The sequence below is a fragment of the Ochotona princeps genome, chromosome 24, assembly GCF_030435755.1.
Source record: "Ochotona princeps isolate mOchPri1 chromosome 24, mOchPri1.hap1, whole genome shotgun sequence".
NCBI classification, from domain to species: Eukaryota; Metazoa; Chordata; class Mammalia; order Lagomorpha; family Ochotonidae; genus Ochotona; species Ochotona princeps.
In genome coordinates, this window is record NC_080855.1 from 13,053,751 (window position 1) to 13,078,745 (window position 24,995).

Consider the following 24,995-nt stretch of genomic DNA (forward strand, 5'->3'; position numbering starts at 1 on the left):
TGTGGAAGGCTGTGGGCGCCTTCTCTTCCCGACGTGCCTTGCGGCGAAGGGGCTGAACCGGAAGTTCCGGGTCGAGTTCCGGGTGCCAGCGAGTCCCCCGCGGTGCTGAAGGGAGCCAGGGAACATGGGTTCTCCGGGTCCTGCTCTTTGCCTCTTCGACGTGGATGGGACCCTGACGGCTCCGCGGCAGGTAGGTGGCGCCCAGGGCTCCGGGCTCCCAGACGGGACGAGCTGCCGCCCGGGGTGGCTGCTGAGGTGGAACCGAGGACCGCCTTCCCGCGTAGGGGGCTGAGTCCGACGCTGAGTGCCCGGGAGGCGGGAGACGGAAGTCTGAAATTAGCGGTTCCTGTTGGGACGCAGCTCGTATGGTGTTGCAAAGGGCAGGCCTGGCCTCGGACGCAGGTCCGGGGTTGGGGGTAGGAGGGACTGTTGGGGGAGGGCTCCGAATCCCACAGCTCGCGCCAGCTGTGTAACCTCAGCCATCCTGTCTTGCAGCGTGATGCTCTGAGCAGGCGTCTCCCCTGCCGACAGGTGTGTGACCTTGAGCGGCTCTGTGGTCTGAACCCTGTGCGGTGTGAGGGCGATGAGGGTGCTTTGGCGTGTTGCACGCGGTGGGTCTCACTAGCCACCTGCAGCCACCCCCACCTCCGGTCCCTGCGGCGAACCCGGGGTGCTGGAGGCGCTCAGGTCATTACAGGCTGCCTGGTGAGGGTCTCCGTGGATCCCTGGCAACTTGCTTCCCGCCCCGGGCTGGATAAGTTCCCTGCACAAACGGGTGTTTGGCACTTGGGGCTTGACCAGCCTGGACTTCCGCACCACGCCTCCTAGTTATGTCTTAGGGTAATAACGGGTGGTGCGTTTCGAAAGTTCCAAGTCACAGGCTTGTAGCCTTACATTGCTTCACCCTTGGAGCCGCAGGTTGAGCCTTCGTAGACAGGGCGTTCAGCTCCAAGGTCCATGCACGCTGTTTCTAAGGTTCAGCAGTCAGCACACACACCGTGTGGGTTGTTAAAAGTCCATAGTGGTCCTGAACTGGAGCCGGCAGCTACAAAAGGCCGTATGGTAAATGTTTCCATCTTTGCAGTCTAGCACAAAAACAGCCATCGACTGTATGTCAGCGTGGAGTGACTGTGGTCCAGTACAGGTTTATTATTTCTGATTACAGGAGCACACATCTGGGGCAGGTGTCTAGCATAATGGTTAAACCGTTGCGGGGCGACTGCTGCCACAGTGCAGTGAGAAAGCTGACACCTGCAGTCCTGGCATCTCATACAGTGCCAGTTGGCATGCTGGCTGCGCCACCTCTGATCCAGCTCCCTGCTAATGTGCCCGGGAAAGCAGCAGAGGATGGGCCGAGTACTGCCCCGCCTGAGACAACTAAAGAACCTCCTGGCTTCAGCCTGGCCCAGCCTCTGCTGTTGCGACCATTTGGGAAGTAAACAAATGCAACACCTTTCTTTCTGTCTTTCAAATAAACACTCGGAACTGCAGCATCCCACATTGCAGGGCCTGAGCTGCTGGCTGCACTCTTAGACAGCTTCCTGCTCACAGCCACCCACACAGGAGACCCTGAGTGAGTTGAACCTGGCCCAGCCCTGGCTGGTACGAACATATAGGGAGTGGGGATGCTGGCAGAGGGAAGTCTCAGTCTCTCTCCCTGTCTCTCAAATGGATATTTTTCCAGAAAAGAACAAGCGGCTGTTTAGTTGGTCCCAGGAGCCACGGAGGCCTAGAGTTTACATTTCCGAGTGTTTTTACCTGATATTAGGCTCTCTTAAATTTCTTTCCTTGCTCATCTGAGGTGAAATACTTGTTGTTACCATTTTCAAGATTTATTTATTTTTATTGGAAAGGTGGATTTACAGAGAACTTCCGCCGGCTGGTTCATTCCCCAAGTAGCCACAACAGACAGAACTGAGGTGATCTGAAACCAGGAGCTGGAAGGGGCGGGGAACAGCCAAGACATGAGCCAGCACCCATATGGGATCCTGGTGCGTGCAGGGTGAGGTTTCAGCCATTGAGTCACTGTGCCATACCCTGTTGTTACTGTTTAAACATAAAGAGACCAAGGTCCAAGAAGACCAGGCTCAGCAGTTTCACCCAGAGGACCGGACAGGAGTTCCTGGGCTCTAAGGCATTGTTGCTTGTCAGTTCTTGCCCAGTCCTAAGATAGGAGCTGACCAGCTGTCCTGGACAATTCCGGAAGGGATGCTTCTTACTCCCAGAAGGGATTGGGCTGCACATGCCCAAAAGATGAAATAGCCAGCAAACCTGATGCCCAAGAATGTTTCCTTTGAGATCAGTCTTCCCTCTGCTGGTTCAATCCCCAAGTGGCTACAGTGGCCAGGTTTGGGTCAGGCTAAAGCCAGGAGCTAGAAGTTTCTTCCGGGTTTCCCGTGTGGGTGGTAGAGACCAAAACAGTTGGCTACCTTCCATTGCATTTCTCAGGCAGGAGCTGGAAGGAAAGTGGGACAGCTGGGACCCGAATGTTGCACATTTGAGATGTTGCTATCCCAGGCAGCGGCTTTACTTACTACGCCACGAAAGGCCTGCACTCCCAAAAGCTCTTCAGAAATGGTCAGTCTGAGTTTGGCCAGAGTGTCCCTGCTCTGATCAACTACCATATTTGGAAGGCAGAGTTAAACACAGGGATCTTCCACCTCCTGCTTCACTGTCCAAATGGTTACAATTTTCTGGGCTGGCCCAGGCCTAACCTAGAAGCCCAGAATGCCACCCAGGTTTCTGCCATATGGGTGTCGAGTCCCCAGTACTTGGGTCATCCTCCAGCTCTCTCACAGATACGTTATTAGCAAGAAGCTGGTTGGGAAGTGGAGTAGCCAGGACATGAGTGAACTGGTGCCCATGTGGGATCCCAGCACGCACAAGGTCAGGATTTAGCCACTGAACCATTTTGCTGGGCCTGCCCTAACATACATATACGTCTGTGTGTATGATATATATTTTTTTTTCTTAAAGATTTATTCATTTTTATTGGAAAGTCAAATATGCAGAGAGGAGGAGAGACAGAGAGGAAGATCTTCTGTCCGATGGTTTACTCCCCAAGTGGCCACAACAGCCGGTGCTGTGCTGATCCGAAGCCAGGAACCAGGAGCTTTTCTGGGTCTCCCACGCGGGTGCAGGGTCCCAAGGCTTTGGGCCATCCTCAACTGCGTTCCCAGGTCACAAGCAGGGAGCTGTATGGGAAGGATGCGGGGCTGCCGGGATTGGAACCAGCGCCCACATTGGACCCCAGAAAGTGCAAGGCGAGGACTTTTGCCGCTGGACTACCGCGCTGGGCCCCTACCCTAACATTTTTTTTTTACAGTATTGAACTACAGAAGGTTACATAATGAAAACAAAATATTTTTTTTCTTTAATGTTTTATTGGAACATTTTTAAAAAGATTTATTAATTTTTTTTTTATTGCAAAGTCAGATATACAGAGAGGAGAGACAGAGAGGAAGATTTTCTCTCCAATGATTCACTCCTCAAGTGACCACCATGGCAGTGTTGAGCCAATCCGAACCCAGGAGCCAGGAACTTCCTTTTGGTCTCCCACGCAGGTGCAGGGTCCCAAGGCTTTGGGCCGTCCTTGACTGCTTTCCCAGGCCACAAGCAGGGAGCTGGATGGGAAGTGAAGCTGCTGGGATTAGAACCAGCGCCCATATGGGATCCTGGCGTGTGCAAGACAAGGACTTTAGCCGCTAGGCCACCATGCTGAGCCCATTCTTGGAACATTTTATTAAAGATACCCCATGCCTGTAATTAAGTTTAATAAGAATAATTATCACTGGAGACCAGCGTTGTGGTGCAGTGGGTTAAGCTACTGTTAGATACACCAACATCTCATACGGATTCAAGTCCAAGTTAGTCGGCTTCTAATCTGATGATTGTAAAAGTTAATGTTGAGGGCCCGGCGGCGTGGCCTAGCGGCTGAGGTCCTCGCCTTGAATGCCCCAGGATCCCATATGGGCGCCGGTTCTAATCCCGGCAGCTGCACTTCCCATTCGGCTCCCTGCTTGTGGCCTGGGAGGGCAGTCGAGGACAGCCCAATGCATTGGGACCCTGCACCTATGTGGGAGACCTGGAGGAGGTTCCTGGTTCCTGGCTTTGGATCGGCGCGCATCGGCCCGTTGTGGCTCACTCGGGGAGTGAATCATCGGACGGAAGATCTTCCTCTCTGTCTCTCTTCCTTCCTGTATATCTGACTTTGTTATAAAAAATAAATAAATCTTTAAAAAAAAAAAAGTTAATGTTGAACCCCAGGCAATAAAAAATTCCCCTGACGTTAGGTTTATTTATTTGCTCCAGGTTTCACCAAGTTTGGGGTTAACCGTCTCCAACAGCATAACAGATCCTGGCACACTACACAGGACATAAAATGGTTTCATTTTAAGACCTATTTATATATGCATATATGCAGATACATAAGTTCACAAATAGCTGGAACAGTACATGAAAGCTATTGATACGTTGCTTATGTATTTAAAATTCGGTGAAAATAAAATCTAGCAACTGAATCTTTTGCAAAGTAAAATTTTTTGATGTTTACATTGTTGATTAGGGTGGGAAGGGTCAAGGGTTAGAGGAAAGTGGGTGCGACCATTGTTTCCACATTCTATCTTTTTTTCTTCCCGAGATAAGGGAAGAAGCCGCACCCAGCATCCCAGCTGCCTTCATACTCAGGGATGGGGGACGGTCACCTGAGGTCATCCCAGGTCCCCGATGTGGGGCGCGTTCTGAGGGTCCTACCCAAGTGGTTTTGAGAGTTGAACAGTTCTGATATGCTGTCCGTCTCACCACACTAAGCACGATGAAATCCCTCCTGGATCCATGGCTGCCATAGTCCATCTTAGAGTCTGCATTTGCCCAGATACTCACTGCCAGCACTTGGCTGGGGTAGTTGATCAATTTGCTGTGTCCTCTGTTACGGTGGCAGGTGTCCTCTGTGGGCTCCAATGGCTCCCATGTCCTCTGTGTGCATCTGCTATGTGTCCACTGCTCCGTCTGAGCCACTGAGGAGGCCCAGCTCTGACACATACACACCTTGGTCAGACCATGGAACCTGCAATGCTCCCTATAGTTGGAGTTGTGAGACCAGCGGTTCAGCTGGGGGGTCCTCAAAAAAAAAAAAAAAACCGCATCTGAGGTGATCCCAGGTCTGATTCTTGTGTGTGCATGCCCACACAGGGTCTGGCACAGTCCATCATCCACATCAGTGTACGCACACACTGGGTCAGTTCTGTCTCCAGCACAATCTCCTACAGAAGCTAATGGGTGTCGCAGCCCAGCCCAACCAGCCCCACTATCCAGCCCATACTCATACCAGGGGTGCCACACTCTGTCTAGCCTGGTCCGCCCTCAGCCCTGGTTCTCATGCTCACCAGTGGGAATGGCAACCCAAGAGAGATGCCCCCAGTTTCCCTGATGAGCCCACTCCCACTCCCAGATCTTGCACTCTCCAAGTGATTCTGCAGTTCAGCTTGACAGAATTTGCCCCTAGCGCTAGCACCTGCCACCTGATGCTGTGGCAAGCCTCAGCCATCCTGCACCTCTTGCTTATGCATGTACAGTGGGTATAGTCAGCCCAGCCTGGCTTTACCCAGTCCCTGCTCACATGCAAGCCAACAGGTGTTGCAACCCTGCTTGGCCTGGTCTTCCCCTGATCCCAGCTCCCATGGTTACCAGTGGGAATAATGGCCCAGCAGGGAACCCCCGCATCCCCCTACCTGGGTCCTCCCCTCTCCCCAACCCAGGTCTCATGTGTGCTGGTTGGGTCCTGCCACTCAGTCTGGCATGGCCTGCTTCACCTTGGCATTTGCCAGTGGGTGCTATAGCCTGATCAGCACAGCCAGCCCCCAGTGTGAACTGGCTGGTATTGCCACCCAACCTGGCTTGTGCCGCACCCCATTCTAGTTCTCAGATCTGCCAGCAGGTGATATAAAGTGACCACAATGGCCAGAGCTGAGGCAATCTGAAGCCAGGAGCCAGGTGCTTCTTCCAGGTCTCCCATGCAGGTGCAGGGTCCCAAGGGCTTAGGCTGTCCTTTCCTAGGCCACAGCAGGGAGTTGGATGGGAAACAGGGCTCTACTGGGATACGAACTGGTGCCCATATGGGATCATGTTGCAAGCAAGGTGAGGACTTTAGCCACTAGGCTACCATACCAGGTCCTACCCCCAACTTTTAAGCTAACCAGTGGGACTTGTGGTTCCACGGGGTTAGGCCCACCTATCCCCCACAGAATCTATCCCCGGAGCTGGTTCTCTAGCATATTGGTTAGTGCCATGGCCCAGCCTAATGTTACCCATCCCCTGTTCTGACACATTGGCGGGTCTTGTGATCTAGCCCTGCCAGGCAGGCCCCCAGCCCTAGCTTTTGTGTGGGTTGGTGTATGGTAGTCAGCAGTGTTCCATGCTAACAAGCCCAGCTCAGGTCTCCCCTGTTGGCTGGTGCATCGATCTGACCCATAAAGGTCCTCTGGCCTCTCCCCTCCAAACTGCCAGGTCTCAGTCCCCTAGCTTGCCTGCAAGTACAGTGACCTTATCATTGGGAGCCCATCAGGAGTCATTCTTCACCTTCAACGCTCTCCCACAGCAATCCTCCAGCCCCCTTATCCCCTTGCTCCTTTCCTTAATCAATCCACAGTCCTTGTGCCCAAGAGTACATGGGTTCTCCAGCTCAGCCTGCAGAAGCCCAGTGTGTGATGTTCTGGTCCAGAGCTTTTCCCTCTCACCAAGGTCCCAAGCTCCTGCACACGTGCTGGCCCCCCAGACACCCAAGATCCAGGCCCATTGAAGTGTCCAGGCCTGATCCATCAGCACACCATAGCAGTGTGCTGACTGGGCTCGCCCCTCCCCTCCCACTCCTCGCCCAGATCAAGCACATGGAGAAACCCCCGGTTCCCTCCATCTGCCTAGAGGTGCGCTCCCACATGCCCACTGGTGTTATACCCCTAGCCTTCCCCCCACCTAAGCCCGCATCCTCAGGCCCCCAAGCCAGCACCACTCCCCAGCTGGCTCAGTCGCCCCACCACCACCAGCTTGGCATGGGAATAATAACTGACCTGGGTGTGAGGTTTGCATTACTCTTGTAACCTGTTGATTATTTTTTGGCTCATGAATGTTGTATTTTCCTTCTTGAATGTAGAAAATTACCAAAGAAATGGATGGCTTCCTACAAAAGTTGAGGCAGAAGATCAAAATCGGAGTGGTAGGTGGCTCAGACTTTGAGAAAGTGCAGGAGCAGCTGGGAACTGATGGTAAATAATGCTTTGTTCATTCTCCTTTGGCCCAAGATGAGTTTCTTAGGCGAATGTTGGGACCTGTCGGCAAGACTCATTGGCAGCCCTCAGCCCACACTTCCTGTAGGGCTGGCTTCCCGCATCATTGTTTGGGGAAACGTTTATTCTGCCTATAGCTCTCCTTTGCTGGTAATCTTGTCAATACATTCCTAGGTTGCTGATTGAGTGCTTGGTGTCCTTGTCTGTACGTGGTGATCCTGTTGTGTGGCCCCATGGTTTCTGCTGAGGCCCCACTTCCTGTCACCTCACTCAGGCACAGGCGCAGTTGCCACCTGCCACCACTGTTCCCAGCAGCATGAACAGGGAGCAGGATTGGAGGTGCAGCAGCCAGGAGTTGAACTGGTACCAATGTGGGATGCTGGCATTGTAGATGGTAGCCTAACTCCACTATGCCACAATGCCTACTCCCCGCTCCCAACCGTGACCTTTGTCATTTTTTTTCAACTCCCATTGCCCCTGGACTCCTCATGTGTTGGCACCAGCTCCTTTAGAGCAAAGTTCAGCCTTGGCACTGTTGGCATTTGGGGCCAGATACTTGTGTTTATGCTGGCTTTCTGTGCAATGCAGGGTATTCGGCAGCATCCCTGGTCTGTACTGCTAGATGCCAGCCACACGCAGAGTCCTGAAAATCGCAAATGTCTCCAGACATTTACAGATGTTCTCCCAGCTGAGAACTGCTCTTGATGTGGAGTATGACAGATCATTGGATCGAGATTGCTGGGAGGGTCATTTGTATAGTCCCGTTGGCGCCCCCCCCCCCCCCCCCCCCAGTTTCCTTTCCCTTTGCTGACACCGCTTAGAATTGCGGGAAACGGCACAGCGGGGCTCTGGCGCTGCTGTGTCTCCCTCTGCTGGTGTGTTTAAGCACACACTCCGTGTGGTTTTGTGTCAGGGAAGTGTGCACACTCTTACAGTGTAGGGCAGCAGATTCCAGTGCTCCCGGCCTAGAGGCCCACTCGTGTCAGGCTCAGCCGGCAGGCTGAGTAGTGCATGGCTGTGGGACCCCACCCCTCACAGTGACACAGTCAGGGCGCACGGCCCGGGAACCTGCATTTGGGAGCTGGCGTGGCTGGCCTCTTTTCAGACCGGCAGGCTAAAGGCAGTGATGTGAAGTAAACCACTACCAAGTCTCCAGTTGCCAGTCCAGTCATCCTTCAAATCTGACCTGAGGGCCTTGTTGAATTTTAAGGGGCTTTTCCCACTCTCCCTGTCTATTAAGACAAAATAGGCTGTTGTCCTTACTGGAGCAGCATTATTGATGCCAAGTGTTACTTAGCAAATGGAAGCAGAGTGTTGATTCACTGCATTCTAAATTTTCAATTGTTTTTTTTTATAGTGGTTGAAAAATATGATTACGTGTTTCCAGAAAATGGCTTGGTGGCGTACAAAGATGGGCAGTTCTTGTGCAAACAGGTGGGTTCTCGAGTGTCGGAATGCTGGTAAAGCGTGTGCCGAGAGGGTCTTGGCAGTGAGCGCTTCTGAGAGGTGGAGTGGGCAGCCAGGGCAGGCCTGGGAATGACTCTTCCGTCTGTATTCTTTTGAAAATTGGATGTGATTATACATGTTCCAAGTTGCTAACTAAATTTTCATAATTTTTTAAGGACACTTAAATCTAATATTTCTGTTACAGTAGAGATGAGGGTAGGCTGCCTCACCATGGGAGCTTCAGAGGAACTGTGTGGCTCTCACTAGCAATAAGCTCATCCCCTTGCTACACATGAGAAAGCCCAAGCGAAGCAAATGTGTTCTCAGCATTTGTAGATATTTTAATTGGATAAAAGCGGCAACTATAAACTCTGTGGGTCTTTCAGGAAGCGTTTGAAAGCTAATGAATATAAAAACCTTGAGTAATGAAGCAGAAAATGCTTTTGACTAAAGCTTTTCTGGTTTGCTGAGTGTTTTCAACCAGAGGAAAATAAGAAGGAATTGAAAAAGCGGTCGGGTAGGTCATCGTCTTCCCTGTCTCAGCAGATGACATTGAATAGTGAGGACCTGAGCTGGCTGTTGTGGAATGTCCCCTGCTAAAGCTGGTAACTCCAGTGTTTTCTCTCTTTCTAGAATATACAAGGTCACCTGGGTGAGGCTCTGGTACAGGACTTAATCAACTACTGTCTGAGCTACATTGCAAAAATTAAGCTTCCGAAGAAGCGGTAAGCTTCCTTGCAGCAAAGAGGCCCCGCTGGAATGTGGAGGCGTGTCACATGGGAGGGCTGGTGCTCACTCAAAGCTAAAGCCGGGCACTTGGCAGGGGGCAACAGGGACTGGTCTGTGAAGCCGGCAGTCTGGCAATGATGGTGTAAGTGGCGGCATGTCCGCATGATGGGAGGTTGTGTAGAGCCGTCGGGGAGAGGCTGGAACCGGAAATGGTGACGCCGCAGAGGGCTGGGTGTTGGCGTCGCTTGTTGGGGTGCCTGGGTTCAGGTCCCAGCTCCAATTCCATGCTGCCGTACATCTTAGTAGGCAGCAGGTGATGGCTGCCTAGGTCGTTGAGGGCCTTCAGGAGCGAGCCACCAAACAGAACATACCTGTTTTTTCCTTCTCTCTCCCTCTCTCTCTCCCTCTCCCTCTCCCTCTCCCCCCCCTCCCTCCCTCCCTCCTTCTTTCCTTTCCTCCTTTCCTTCTCTCCCTCCCTCTCATACCACCCCGCCCCACTCTCTCTCCCTTCCTCCCTCTCTTTCTCCCTCTCTGCCTTGCGAATAAATAAATAAAAAGAAGGAAAAAGAGGCCCCAGATCAATACCACCAAATCTGGAGGCCCCCGGAACAGATTCCAGGCCGAGCCAAATCAGGTGGCCCGAGTGTCCGGGAGGCTGCAGACTACCGGCATCTGGAGCCGGAGTCGCATTCTCAGCTGCGTCTGAGCCGAGGGCCTGGGGCAGCTCTGATGACCTGGCTGGCGGGCCCTCCGTCCCGGGGATGGCCGTGGACTCAGCAGCAGCCCTTGGCCCTCCCCGCTGCACACACGGGCATTTGTTAGCTCTGTCCCAACCCTGTGCCCTCATTTGCTGACCCCTGCAGGCACTTCATTTGGGAGTGTTTCTCCTGCCCTAAATGGCTACCATCTCAGACTCCATTTTAAAAATAATAGTAATGTACTTTAAAAAAAAAAAAGGAGGCAGGAAATGGAGCTGTGTGCTGACAGTGACTGTTTCTTGCTGGGGAGACTTAAGCTGTTTCCTTCCTAATGTTCTTCCTTTTCTTCCCACTTTGCAAACACCATTCTGTAACATTTGCCAAGTGCTATTGAATTTCAGGACCACCTCAGTCCTTTAGAATCCTAACCACAGGCCTTCCGCTTGGGGTCTCAGCCAGAGTGCAGGAACCTCCTGGGTGTGTCCCCCAGAGGGATGAGGGAGGAGAGACTGGGAGGGACCCTGGCCACGGGCATGTGAGGTTCCTTACCCTGTCCGGTTTGTGGTACAGTTTTTCCACGGGGAAAAGCTAGCACATGCATGTGGCCCAGCTCAGCTGTTTCAGTTTCTTTTTGGGCCAAGCATTAAGTGAAAATAAATAGTTTTCTGAAGAGGAGGGCTTGGGCCTGGCACAGTAGCCTAGTGGTTAAATCCTTGCCTTGCATGCGCCTGGATCCCATATGGGTGCTGGTTCATGTTCTGGCTGCTCCACTTCCCATCCAGCTCCCTGCTTGTGGCCTGGGTAAGCAGTCGAGGATGGCCCAAAGCCTTGGGACCCTGCACTTGCATGGGAGACCCAGAAGAAGCTCCTGGCTCCTGGCTTTGGCTCAGCTCAGTTCTGGCCATTGCGGTCACGTGGGGAGTGAACCAGTGGATGGAAGAGCTTTCTCTCTCCTCTCTGTATGTCTCACTTTGCAATAAAAATAAATCTAAAAAGGCCTGGGGATGGGGGGTGCGGGGGTCCATGCTGCCCTCAGTAAGGTCCTCGTGCAGCAAGGGGGACGGTGTGGGCCTATCCTGGAACAGCACAACATGCCTGGGGGGTGGTCTCCGTCCGTGGGCTGTGTTGGTACTCCCTGGGTGCCCTACGGGTCAGGCAGATGCAGTCAGACTGCGCATCTTCCTGGGGTGGGAGGCCTGGCCAGGCGCCTTCATCCTGTGTTTGAGGAGACATGGAAAGTCTCCTCTGAGGTTGGAAATGACACTCATAGCAATCCTTGAGTTGGAGGAAATCGTTGGACTCCGTTTCTTGTCATTTAGCAGTTGGAGTCCCAGGGTCACCAGTCCCCCTGGCACCTCTGGGGACATCCAGGAGTGGAGTTCAGGGTTGGATCTCGGCCAGCCCCCAGACCCTGGGACGCGGGTCTCTGGGAAGATCTCTCATGTGATCTTCCTCTTGTGCAAGCTGAGCAGACCAGGGGAGGATCCTGCTGCTGCGTGCTCGCTTACCTGATGAGTGTTTCTTGCTTCCCAGACTTCATAATGCCTTACCTGGTGCCTTACCTGGTGCCTTACCTGGTGCCTTACCTGGTGCCTTACCTTGGTGCCTTACCTTGGTGCCTTACCTTGGTGCCTTACCTGGTGCCTTACCTGGTGCCTTACCTTGGTGCCTTACCTTGGTGCCTTACCTTGGTGCCTTACCTTGGTGCCTTACCTTAGTGCCTTACCTTAGTGCTTTACATTGGTGCACTTGATTTTCACGGAAAGTCAACAGCTATTCTCATGTTTCTGTATGTGAATAAAGGCACGCAAGGTGCCCAAGCCACGCCTCATCTCTGCACCTGGCATGCACCCCTCCCTCAGCGTTTGGGAGAGCAGAACTAAGTGATCAGCGTGGCCCCAGAAGAGCAGGCAGGCTGTTTCTGAGGGGTGGAAGCGTCTGTCCAGAGCTGCAGGACACTCGGCAGCCGTGGCTTGTTGCAATGTGCTTCAGTGTCGTTTGTCAGGGTGACAAGCTGTCTGAGTTTTTAAGAAACTGTTTTGAGACTCAAACTGGGAAAAACTGTGCTGCCAGCGTGTTTCATCTGAAGTAACGGCAACACGGTCAGACTGTCCTTTCTGTGAGCAAGCGGCACAGGAGTGGCCTGTTCCTGAACAAATGGAGTGTCATCGGTTATTACTAAGCTTTGTAGAACTGCCTTTTTCTGAGTGGCTTTGCTTGGTAAAATACTGTGTTCAGGGGCTGACAGCAAAGCCAGTGTCCAGGAGGTGCAGTGTCAAGGGGAACTGACGGCTGGCAGTCAATTGTATCATCCTCATTCATTGCAACTCTGCCCAGTGCAGCACTGTCCACAGAAGCATGTGTGAGCTGTGCCCAGGAATTTGCCATACCAGGTTTTTACAGAGAAGTTAATTTTAATAATAGGTTTTATCTAATGCAGGGATGGGAAATATTTGGCCCACAGGCTGTGTAAGGCCCATAATAAAATTATTAGTTTGAGGCTCCACCAAGGCCCTCACAGATGACTTGAAATGTATAGGGGGCTAATTTTGTGTGGCCTACAAATGATACTCTGATGATCCAAGTGGCCCTTGGCAGGAAAGAAGGCTCCCTACTTCTGCGTGTGTTGAAAATAGGATATTTTGGGCCCGGTGCGATGGCCTAGCGGCTACAGTCCTTACCTTAAACATGCCGGGATCCCATATGGGCGCCAGTTCTAATCCCAGCTACTCCACTTCCCATATAGCTCCCTGCTTGTGGCCTGGGAAAGAGTCGAGGACGGCCCAAAGCCTTAGAACCCTGCACCCATGTGGGAAACCTGGAGAAGGTTCCTGGCTCCTGGTTTTGGATTGGCTCAGCACTGGCCGTTGCGGTCACATGGGGAATGAATCAGCAGATGAAGATCTTCCTCTCTGTCTCTCCTCTCCTCTTTGCAATAAAAATAAATAAATCTTTTTTAAAAAAAGAAATATTATTTTAAAGATTTTGCTTATTTTATATTGAAAATTACAGAGCCAGAAGAAGGGACAGAGAGAGACATTTTCTCTCTTCTGGTTCATTGCCCAAGTGACTGTATTGATGAGCTGGTCCAGGCCAAAGCCAGGAGCCTGGAACTCCACGTGGGTCTGCCGGGGCCTGTGGACTTAAGCCATTCTCTGCTGCTTTTCCAGGCATATCAGCAAGGAGCTGGATTGGAAGTGGAAGCCACGCTGCTGTGAGATGCTAGTGTTCTAAGCAGTCACTTAGCCTGCCATGCCACATGCCGACCCCTGTGGAAGTGTCGTGGGTAGGCGTCACACTCCTTTTTCCCTACTTTGAAATCTAGTCTTAGTTGGGACTGGCCACAGTTCAAGGCTCCATTGTCTTATGTTGCCTGTGATTGCTGTGTTGATAGCTCAGCTCCAGGAAATATCACCCTGGCCTGCGCTGTGCAGGCCACCCAGCTTTTAGGCCTGTCTGCCCATTTAAAGATTTTCCCAGGTAAATTCTGTGTCTCAGGGAACCTTGGTCCCCCTTTTCCTCCCAGGGGTACCTTCATTGAGTTCCGGAACGGCATGCTCAACGTGTCCCCCGTGGGAAGGAGCTGCAGCCAGGAGGAACGCCTCGAGTTCTATGAACTCGACAAAGTGAGTCTGGTGGAGCGTCCGGGGGAGTGGCCTGGTTGCGCAGCTTTGTGGCCAGTGTTTAGTATGCCTCCCAAACTGTAGCGCCATGGACAATTGGTGTTTTCTTGTTTTTCTCAGAAAGAAAACATAAGGCAAAAATTTGTAGCAGATCTGCGGAAAGAATTTGCAGGAAAAGGCCTCACGTTTTCCATAGGTATTGTATATCCAAATGTCCAAACATTGGTCCCCAGTGGCCAGAGCTTGTGGGCTGTTGAGCTCTAGAGCCCGGGCCGTGCCCCACGTCACGGTGGGCAGGAAGGTGAGAGCAGTCCCGCCTGGGGAGGAACGCCGGCTACTGACTGCACAGAATCCACTGCCGTGGGCCTCACCTGACCAGGAACCGGCTTCCAGACTGTCGGGTTCGCTCCAGCTCCTCACCCGCAGGCTCTTCCTGCCTGCACTTCTCCCGGGAAGAAGAGAAGCATTCTGGTGGTGGAGGAAGAACAAGGAGCTGTCCTCAAGTCTCAGTGTGGGAGAGACCTGCCACGGTGCACCCTGGGACGCCGAGACGGCGTGTATGGAGCGTGGAAGGTTTCTGCAGTGAGGAGAGTGGGCAGGCGGTGGCTTTCAATCAGGAATCCCAAGCCCCAAAAGGAGAAGCAGCTTGTCGAGGTTGACAGAGGTGTTTGATCTACCTCGTGAAAGCACGCATGCGGACATTGCTGACATGTGAGGTCTCAGGCTTGTCTTTTGGTAGAATATGCCTGTGAAATCCTGCAAGCAAACTGGTTTGCCCATCCCCACTGAGGAGACCTGACTTCAGGCCCTGTCGCTTTATAAGCTGTAGTAAGTGGGTTGTACACAAGTTGAATTATGCATGGTAGAACAGGTGGATTTTAAGCATTCCTGAGCTGTAAGATGGATGTCTTTCTGACCAGGTTTGGAAAGGTCTTGTTGCCTGTGGACGCTGCCTATAAATGCTGTTCAATGTACCTTCCCGTTTCCTGCAAGACAAACAGGATGGTGCAGCCTGCCTTCAGCGTTCCCCACTGAGGGAGTGTGAGTGAGTGAAGCTGCTCCGTGCTCCCTGGGAGCACACCTGTTTGGTGGAGCACTCACATGCTAGGACATTTCTCATTCTGGGTTGGCATTCTGGATCTGTTTTCAAACCAGGTGAAAACAGTGTTGGAAAAGGGCATTACGTAAAATTAATTTTTAGAACCTTTCCTTGAAGTAACTGGTGTAAGTAGCAGCAGACTTGAATGTGAAAAATCCACCCTGGCAGTCCGGCTGCGGAAGGAGCACCTTGCAGCATGCTGTCAGCGAGTGTCTCCTTTAGCTTTTGTGTGTTTCCTCCCAACCCTGCAGGGGGCCAGATCAGTTTTGATGTCTTTCCTGATGGATGGGACAAGAGGTACTGCCTGAGACATGTGGAAAATGATGGTTACAAGACCATTTATTTCTTCGGAGACAAAACCATGCCCGTAAGTACAAAACGGGTTTGCTGTGTTCATTGTTCACTTTGGCCTTGAAGGGGGAACACAGATGGACTGTCCTTCCCGCTCATCCACCTTCTGCCCGCTGGCCTCTGTCACAGGGAGGGGAGCGACTAGGTCCGCTGCTGCTCCCCACCCGCCCCCGTCAGGAATCTTTGTGTTGCCTGATCCTTTTCCATTTGAAAGTACCTTCTGCTAGGGTTATCTGCTTAAAATTGTAGCTATAAAGTCTGTTCTTTTTATATTGATAAAAGTTAAAAAAAACAAATACCTTCCAGAACACCAGTGCTGTGATCAAACCTTGCTGGCTTTCAGAGCCCTTGCTGGCTTCTCCTATTCCACTGGAGGCATTTGTCCCGAATGACAGCAGGAACAGGGGTCTCTCAGCCCCATCAGTCCTGAGCGATCACTTTCTCCCGTCTCTTTCCTTCTATCCCTCTCTGTCTCTGTCTTCCTCCTCCCCCTCCTCCCATCCCCCAGCCAGGAACAGCCCCTGGTCTGGGAGGAGGGACAAGGTCAGAACTCCCTCACCTAGAAGTAAGTGTAAGTTGGAACGTGAGAGGGTCTAGTGTTGAAGAGCAGGGGCAGAGGAGAGATGCCAAGACACTTCCCCAGCACCACCCTAGGCCCTTCCTGGACAGTGCGCCCCATCAGACGGGGCGCTGTGTGTGCCGCTGAGGGCCTCAGGCTGCGCAACTCCAGCCATCTTCTTTCACATTCCTCTGCGTCCTCCCCTCCCCACAGTGCTGGTTACCTGGCCATCCAGAGCCGAGTTTCAGGCTTTAGGGGCATCCTGGGCAGCGGGTCTGTCACAGCCACCGCACATAGAGCTTCTCACCCCTCCCCACCCCGAGATCCTAGAAGAAAAGCTGGGAGAAAAGCTTCCTGACACTGATCGCAGCCATGGATTGTTGGAGGGGAGCCAGATGAGCAGTGGACTACACGGGACTTGAAAACTTTGTACCGAGTATCTAAAGTAGATAATGTGACTGTAGAGTGAGGAGTGGGCTTGAATAGAGTTCTCCAGAGAAGACCATGACCAGCAAGTATATGGAATGAGGCTGAACTGACATCATTGAACAGGGAAATGAAAATGCAAATGACAATGCGAAATGTGCAAAGGTTCCTCAAGAACCTTAGTGCAGAACCGCCCTTGGCCAGCATCCCTCTCCTCCGGGGCCTGGATGGTGAGTGACTGGCTGCAGGTGTTCCTCAGGACAGGGAGGAAGGGCGGAGGGCCACATGAGTGCTGCCTTTGAGAGAGTCACTATGTGACTTTTTTCTTTTTTTTTTAAGGGAGATTTACTTTCTTATTTATGTAGCTATTAAAACCGAAAGGACGAGACAGGGCTCTTCCATCCATTGGCTCACTGCCTAAGTGTCGTCTGTGGCAGAGGCCTGACTGGGATCCTGGAATGCCATCTAGTCTCCTGCATGGGTGGCAGGGGCCCACACATGTCTGCTGCTTTCCCGAGTGTATTAGCAGGGAGCTGATCGGGAACAGAGCAGCTGGGACTGGAGCCAGTGCTCATATGATATGCCAGCATCATGGGTAGTAGCGTAACGAGGGTGAGACAGTGCTGGCCCCACTATCTAACTTTAAGGAAAGCAAACAAACTGAAAAGCGAATGAAATTGCAGCCAGGTTCTAAGGAGTGCCTGGGAGCTTTCTCAGTCTCTCCAGCGCAGCCCTTTATGACAGACAGACGAGAGCTTTAGGATGCGCTACAGGAGTTTCCTGCTTGCCGTGTGTGAATAGTTTCTAGAAGCCTCAGTCTGATCTTTGCAGGATGGAATGTAGCTCTTGAGCAATCAGAAAATGACTTATTTGCAATGGGAAATTATTTTGTTTTAACCATTGCATAACAATGCATTCATTCTATTTTTTAAACTGTTAACCTGTTCTAAAAAATGTATACTGTTTAATGAGCATTTTCTCCCCCATTTAATACATGCTCATTGTGGAAAATGAGAAACAGGAATGGGTGTCCGGTCTGGTGGCTGTGGTGCAGCTTGGGGACACCTTCTTCCCCTGTTGGGTGACAGGTTCAGATCTCAGCTCTGCCCCAATTCCAGCTTCCTGCAGCGTCAGTCCTCAGAGGCAGCGGGTCGTGGCTCAAGTACTTGTGTCCCTGCCACCCCCACGGGAAGCCTGCGTGGAGTCGCTAGCCCCCAGCTTTGGCCTCACCCAGCGGCAGCCGCTAAAGGCATTTGGGAGTAAACAAGGAGGTAGAAGATGTCTGTCAGTTTCTCTGCCTTTCAAATACATTTTTTATGAAGAGAAATTAAACAGTGTGAAGAGAGTCCCTGTAATCGCAGCTCATCACTGACTCCCTCCCTGCCATTTCCTTCTCTGTGATCCAAGCACTGGGATCTTGCTATGTCTCTCTATTCTGTAGCTTTTGTCTCTCACCATTTTGTTTTTCCTGTATTATTGGTTAGTCTTTAAAAATAGGTTTTTCACGTAGGCAGCCACCCCTTGCCCTGGCAGAGGCTCCTTGGCGGGTGGAGAGGTTTGTGCTGTCAGGATGCTGCAGTGAGCGCTGCTGGCTCCTAGAAAGGGGGCTTGACCGTCCCACCAGGTAAACCTTGAAGCACCTTTGTTAGCTGTTGAAGCTTCATGCACACAGCAGCCCACATATTAGCTCTGAATATCAGATGGCAGATGTTTAGAAACCAGCTTTCTGTCTTTGTGCTGAAGCTGATGTTTTGGCCAGCTTTGGAGAGAAGCACCAGAACTCAGAGCTGCCACGGCCTCTGCTCCCCAGCAGTACAGCCCTGCGCTGGCAGGACCGGCGTGACATGAAGGTGCCCTGTGTTTTGAGCAGCTCAGGCAGGATGAACAAATAACGTGCTGGTACTTGCTTTTCAAAATACTTGGCAATCCCAGAAACGCCCTTACCCCTACTTCCCAACAGGCACGACAACCTGTGTTCCTTAAAAACTGGCTCAGTTCCTCGGGGGAGCCCAGGCCCAACCCCAAGCACTGCAGTGCACCAGGGGGATGCTGTTGAGGGCACTGGAGACCCACCCGTGTGAGGGCTGTTCAGGTCCCTGCTGGCTAACCTGCTGGCAGGACACCTGCCTCCAACAGTTCAGGAGCCTTAGCCACTTAGGGATTTTTGAATCATCACCTGCACTTCTGGTAACTTAACTATCCAGCATTTGGGTGTGTGTGAAGTGACACTAAGGGTTGGGGACAGCCTGCCACGCCTCAGGAGGAGCCTGGCAGTATCCTCTGGGGCCTGAGGGGACAGCTGAGAGCAGGGCCCCAAGCACTTGGGCCTGCCTTGCTGCTTTCCCAGCGGCATTAGCAGGGAGCTGGATCAGAAGTGGTACAGCTGGGACTCAAACGGGTGCCCGTTTAGGATGCCAGTGCTGCCAGCAGCTTCACGTGCTACACCACAGCGCCAGCCCCCCTCTTAGTTTTTGAAATGTGAGAATGTGATGTCGAAAAATAAATGTTTAGTAGTTTTCATATTTCATTTGCTTGGAAGACAGATCTCCCTTCTGCTGATTCACTCCCTGAATGCCTGCAGAAGTCAGAGCTGCCTCAGGTGAAGCAGGAGCCTGGAACCCCCTCGGGGTCTCCCATGTGGGTGGCAGGGCCCCACGTATCTCAGTCATCACCTGCTACCTCCACAAAGGCACATCAGCAGGATGGGGAGTGGAGCTGGGGCTGCAACGCCAGGCATTCCAGCATGGATGCCAGCCCAAGAGGCATCTCAGCCAGATGCTTAGTCCAAGCCTTATTTAAGAGGCAGAGCTAGAAAAGTTTAGAATGTCATGTTGAGGAAAGGGAGAGAACAAAAGCTTTAAGCACTCCAGTGGCAGGTGGGTCACCTGGGTCAGGCAGGGTCCTCCTGCCACCGAAGAGCCAGTCAGCCAGGGAGCCAGCATTGGAGCCCCGTGGTCCTTCTCCCACATCCTCAGCACAGGCACCCTCTTCCTTCTCGCTTGCATGGGTGACGTTTGCTAGTGCCCGCGTGCCAAAGCGGAGGCTTTTCGATTAAGGTTGGCCTAAGCAGGCCTGGAGTGGCCTGGTGTCTAAGAGACGTTGTGAGGCCAAGATAACCCCGATGTGACCCTGCCGGTCGCCTCCACGGTGACCACACACAAGTCTAGCAGCCCGGTGGGGACACAGTTCCTCCTTTACAGGAGCTGTGTGAAGATGAAGTGGTCAGAAAGTTGGTAACTAAGTCAGGCTGAGGGAAGACAGTGCGGTGTGTGCTGGGCAGGGCCTGTCTGTGATGGGCTTGTTTCAGTGTCGGGCTGCCCAGGCCAGTGAGCACCTCCTCACAGTCACGGTGTGAGCGATGTGTCCTGGCCCCGAGTCCCCAGCCAGGTCTTGGGCAGGCCTTGGCCTTCATGACCCTGGACTCGGCACGTCTTAGTGTCACAGCCCTGTCAAGACTTCTGAAGTCCAGCATGGCCGGGAACGTGCTGTCTAGACAGACGTGCTGGCACAGAATCCCAAGATCAGGCCTTCCTGCAGAGCTTAGGTGAACATGATGAGGTGCATCCTGTGCTCCCAGAGGTACCTTGGGCAGATCACTGCTGTCTGGAGTGCTGTAAACCAGACAAGCAGTTCTGGCCCAGCTAAAATGTCCCAGCCTGCCTTCGTCCTGACACCAGAGCCCAATGCTGCACTGGCCCCAGGCACCCGTCTCGTATTCCTAGGCTGAGCTGGGGCCTTTGTTGTGTGGGGGCTGCTCAGGAGCGCTGTTGCAGCCATGCTTTCTCTGAGTTCGGGGTAGTTGAGCCTGCCCAGCCTGAATTCAGTAACCTTTGGTGCCTGTGCCAACCCAGTGATCGTGGTTCCTAGTTCCCTGCCACCATCCACCAGCCCAGCCTTGGGGTTCCATTTCTTTTAACCTCATACCTATTTCTGTGAGCAAGCTTGACCACACCCACATTGAGTCAGGAAGAAGGAAGCAGGTCTCTTGGGGAGAGAAAGCAAGGGTTGAGTTCGGTGGTGGTTGAGTCGCAAGGCCTCTGACAGCCAGTGGAGCTGAGCCAGCTATAGCCCAAGGCCGTGGAGCCTTACAGCTTGCTGGGCATGTCTGAATTCTCCAGGCCCACTTTATCAGGTGTCAGGTGATGCTCCCCTCTGTCCCGCACAGACTGGGCCCCTCCTGTGACAGCCTCTCCAGGAGAGGGGAGACTAGGGTGACGGCTTCCAGCTGTTCCTGTGCACCCCCCACCTCCCCTGTTCTTCAGTCCTGGCCCACGAGGTCCCCACAAGCAGTTGCAAACCGTCTTGCGGATGGACTGTTGTGACTGCATTGAGAGCACGGGCTGTCTCCTGGCTCGGTCGGTTAGAAGGCTGTCAGACTCCTCACAGGGTCAGCTGTTCTGATGGGGCTTTAAGTTCTATGCTCGATAGGAAAATTCCATCTTGTCTTACTTTCATCACGTAACAGACCAATTTCTTTCTGCAAGGCTTTGAGTTAGCCAGTGTTATGAGATCTAGTAAATGCCTTCAGGGCTTCCAGAAAGGTCCAGGGTGCCCAGATGGTATATGGGAGTCAGGGACTCCAGGACTGCAGCCAGTTGCGTGACCCCCGTGCATGTCCACGTACCTTGGACACAGCCCTGGCCCAGGCTGCTGTGCGGCTCTTGCTTTCCTCTGTTGCCCAGTCTTAATCCTGGAGGCATCTAGGTAAAGCAGTGCATGATAATGCCCTGGGAAGCACTCTTGCTGACCCGGGCTGATGGCTTTCCAGGGGCCTCCTTTGCATCATCTTTGTAACTTCCCACTGGAGACTCTGAATGCGGTTTCGCTGCACCCCCACTTCAGAGGCAAGCCTCTGACACCCCTGGTCGCTGGCTGACCCAGCACTCAGCCCAGGCTGCCCAGTGCAGACCCTGCTCCTGACCAAAATCCCAGAAATGCAACTGCCCAGTTCCTGCAGCAGACCAGCACCTCTACGGGCATCCCTGTGGCCTGGGGCTGCTGTCAGCAGTGACAACAGCCCTGCCCATCAGAGAAGGTTCCATGGGCCGCCCTGCTCCCAGTTGCTGGTAGCCCTGCCAGTATCCCCTCGTGATGTTAGGAAAGTTCCGACACAGCTAAAACAAATTGATGGATGGCTGTGAAAAGCCTGTCACTTGCCATGCCTGCTTGCTTTAGAGAAGACTAAGCCTCCAGTTGTCATAGGAGCATCGTGACTCCTTTCAGAGGCATAATTACATGTTCCAAGCTAAACTGCAGTTCAGGGGAAGGTTATGAACACTCCTGCACTAAAGAGCATGCTGAGGCTGCTCCTCTCCCTGCAGCCAAGGGAAAGGTGACTGCGGCAGCAGCCCGCCCCCACGACATCTTGGGCTCCAGGGCCCTGGATAAAGGTGGTGGAGCTGCATCTGGGCCTTGTTTCTCCACAGGGGGGCAATGACCATGAGATCTTCACAGACCCGAGAACTGTGGGCTACACCGTGACAGCACCTGAGGACACACGCCGGATCTGCGAGGAGCTCTTCTAACATGGAGGGGAGGGGGGCTCCCAGCCTGCGGGTCACTCACTGCTGGCCACACCCACCTTTAGCCTGGCTGTCCAGTCAGTCATGCACACAGGGGACGACTGGGCCTCCACCTCCAAGGGCAAAGAGCTCTCATTGGAGTGGCTGCAGGAACTATCCCCACAGCAGGCTCTACCCCACCCCCGCCTGACAAGCCGAGTCATGGCACACACGGTTATTTAGAAATGTCCTGTCCAGAGGAGCACAGGAAGACCCTCCCTCCTGGACACTGACAGGCGCTCATGTTTGGACTCCTGTGGAGATCCCAGGAAGGAGGGGTGGTGATGGGAAAGAAAGGGTGTCTGCCCTGAGCAGTCTTAAGCATACTTCCCAAAACAGCTCCCTCCTGAGACTGAACATGGTTGCGGGTGGATTGAGCCAAATGACTGAATCCCCCCTTCGTGGTTTCCAACCGCTTCCTGTTTATGAGACACAGGGCTCAGCACAGCCTGCCTGACGGGGGCCAGGTGGCAGCTGACCCCAAGGAGTTAGCATCTCAGCTGGCCTAGTACTGGGGTTGGTTCTGTGTGTTGCCCTGCCCAAGGTTACTTTTCCATAGGCCCTGGTGAAACTGTGTCCCTTGGAGGCTGGCTGAGCCCTGTGCTGTCAGGCCTCACCCAGATGCTGAGCCCCCAGAGGCAGGATCAGCACTGCTTTCTCAGGGATTGGGGCAGTCTGGGTAGTGACTTCGCTACTTCTGGGTAGCGGCCTTCCTCCATGGGTGACCTCACAAGCCCTGGCCTGGGCTGACTGCAGGGTGGGTACAGCTGCAGCAGGACCTGGGTGCTCTGCACCCTTCCATGTTCTGCAAGTCTTGTGTGAAGCTAGAACAGATCCAGAACACAGTGGAAGAGTTTTCTGAGAACGGTTGTCACTTCGGGTTCTGGCAATGCTGGGACATCGATTCTGAGGTCCCGTGGCGTCTGCAGAGTGATGGGTTGGGCTGCATGCCGGTGCTGGAGCACAGGTGGGCCTTGCTCCTGCCAGCCCTCCTGGCCCCAGTACTTGGCCTGCGATCAGGCTGGCGAGAGAGAAGCTGCTGTGGACCCTGCCCCTTCACCACCCGCTGGCTGGTCTTGAGTCCCAGGATGTGACCATCCATTGGTGGCCTGTACCCCTGATGAACTTGGCAGATACTGTAATGGCCTTTCAAATAGAAATCACAGCACATTAAAGTGGTTCTGTTGTTGGTCCTCCGCCTAATGACTTCCTCCTGAGCCCCTTGGTGGTGAAGGCGCAGCGGCTTGCCATGTCAGCTTCGGGGAGGAGACCCCACCACTCTTCCTCGCCCTGGAATTCCTGTCAGAATGTACGTGGTGCTGCAGTCCCTTCCCAGCCCACTGGGTCAGGCCCCACTATTCCCTCCAAGTTTCCCAACATTCATTGCCACAGCACATGTCTATAGGGCTGCGTGCTATGTGCCTGATGCCAGTGGGCCTAGCTCACCAAGCCTCCCAATTCCCAGGGGCTATTTCAGACCCACCAGCACCTCCATTCCCTTACCATTCCTGCCTCTCCCCTCTGCTGTCAGAACTTCTTCGTCCTCCCTCACACCTCAACAGAACTCCCCCAGCTGTCGCCTTTCCAGCTGGTGGCATGGCAGGGCAGCCACTCACCATCTAGGCTGCCCATGTCCCATGTTGGGGTCAAGTCCTGGCTCTTGCTGGGCTGGCCAATGGAGGTGACACATGACAACTCAAGGTGCTATGGCCCAGCTGGACTGCATTGCAGACTCCTGACTCGAACCTGGCCCAGCCCTTGTTGGTGCAGGGATTGAGCCAAGGAAAGCTCTCCATTCCTCTGCCTCTAAAAAGGTTTTTTTAAGATTGATTTTGCAGGCCCAGTGCGGGGGCCTAGTGGCTAAAGTTCTCACTTTGAATTGGCTGGGATCCCATATGCGTGCTGGTTCTAATCCTGGTGGCCCTGCTTTCCATCCAGCTCCCTGCTTATGGCCTGAGCAGTTGAAGACAGCCCAAAGCCTTAGGACCCTGCACCCATGTGGGAGACCTGGAGGAAGTTCCTGGCTCCCGGCTTCGGTTCGGTGTAGCAGCGGCCGTTGCAGTCACTTGGGGAGTGAATCATCAAAAGATCTTCCTCTCTGTCTCTCCTCCTCTTTGCAATAAAAATAAATAAGTCTTTAAAAAAAAAAAGATTTTGCTCTGAAAGGCAGAGTTTCACAGAGAGGTACTCTATCTGCTGACTCCCTCCCCAAATGGCCACAACAGCCAGAGCTGGGCTGGAGCAGGAGCCCAAGGACTCGGGCCTTCCCCTGCTGCTTTCCCAAGAGCGAGGGAGCTGGCTGGGAAGTGTAGCAGGCGGGGCTTGGCCTATACTGAGGTACTGGCCCCAGACGGAATGAGTGCTCGGCCGTGGCTCCCAGAGCAGCCATCTTTGTGACAGGGCAGTAGGGCTGCCCACCCCAAGTGCTGTATGACTTGGGACCAGTTCAGCCTGGCCTCTGTCTTGTGTTAGTGCGCATGTTCCTTACCACAGATGTCATTTCAGTAAGCAGCCTCTGTGAGCGGTTAGTCATGTCACCCCGAGCCTGGGAGGTGGGGAGTCATCCTGGGTGGCTTGGGGAGCAGGCAGGATAAAGACATCACTGACAGTCTCTTACAGGAACAGGAAGTGTTGAGCAAGACAGAAGCAAGCTCGCCCAAGGCCAGCCTGGGGCTAAGACACCACCGTCCACCCCTCCCCCCTGACAGAAGTTGACACTGGACTTCAGGGCCACGTGGGACTTACCAAGCTCTGGACACTTAGTGGTGCAGGCCAGCCAGGCTCTCTGGAGGGCAGGCGGCCAGCCAGGAAGGCTCTGAGAGACCCTGCTGAGGAGGCCGAGGCAATTCCTGGAGCTGCCAGGTGGGGAGCGTCGGCAGGGTGAGCAGGGCAGAGGTGGCTGTCAGCCAGGCCAGGCCTTGAGTCACTTCCTCTCCTCCCAATCCCCCACCTCAAAACTGCCCCCATCAGGCCAACCCAGCCCAGGCCATACATCTCCCACCCTCTTCCTCCAGCCCCCCGAAATCAAGTCTTGGAACTCATCCCACCTCCCCCTTGGCTAGACCCTATGTGTAACACTTGGTGTCCTAAGTCCACAGCCTCCATTGCTTTGAGCTAAATGCCTGCTCTGGCTTCTGCCTCAACAGGCTGGATGAGCTGGCTCAGTTCTCCCAGCCCACCATGGGAAAACTACCAACAAAAACCCATCCCTGCATAGCCATGA

General features: G+C 53.4%; 1 protein-coding gene across 1 annotated transcript; it reads left to right on the forward strand.

Moving 5' to 3' along the window:
- Window positions 1-39: 39 nt before the first annotated feature.
- PMM2 (phosphomannomutase 2) lies at window positions 40-21,903 on the forward strand. The gene is made up of 8 exons (XM_004586748.3): window positions 40-190; window positions 7,148-7,259; window positions 8,638-8,714; window positions 9,360-9,451; window positions 13,680-13,779; window positions 13,897-13,972; window positions 15,127-15,242; window positions 21,638-21,903. The coding sequence occupies exons 1-8, from the start codon at window positions 125-127 to the stop codon at window positions 21,734-21,736; spliced, it is 738 nt and encodes a 245-aa protein (XP_004586805.2). The 5' UTR covers window positions 40-124; the 3' UTR covers window positions 21,737-21,903.
- Window positions 21,904-24,995: the final 3,092 nt, after the last annotated feature.

What these genes read in the sequence shown, in the direction of transcription:
- PMM2 (XM_004586748.3), top strand. Translation starts at nt 125, where the DNA reads ATGGGTTCTCCGGGTCCTGCTCTTTGCCTCTTCGACGTGGATGGGACC. An exon ending in CCCTGACGGCTCCGCGGCAG is followed by an intron (nt 191 to 7,147) that starts GTAGGTGGCGCC and finishes TCTTGAATGTAG; the next exon opens with AAAATTACCAAAGAAATGGA. An exon ending in GGAGCAGCTGGGAACTGATG is followed by an intron (nt 7,260 to 8,637) that starts GTAAATAATGCT and finishes TTTTTTTTATAG; the next exon opens with TGGTTGAAAAATATGATTAC.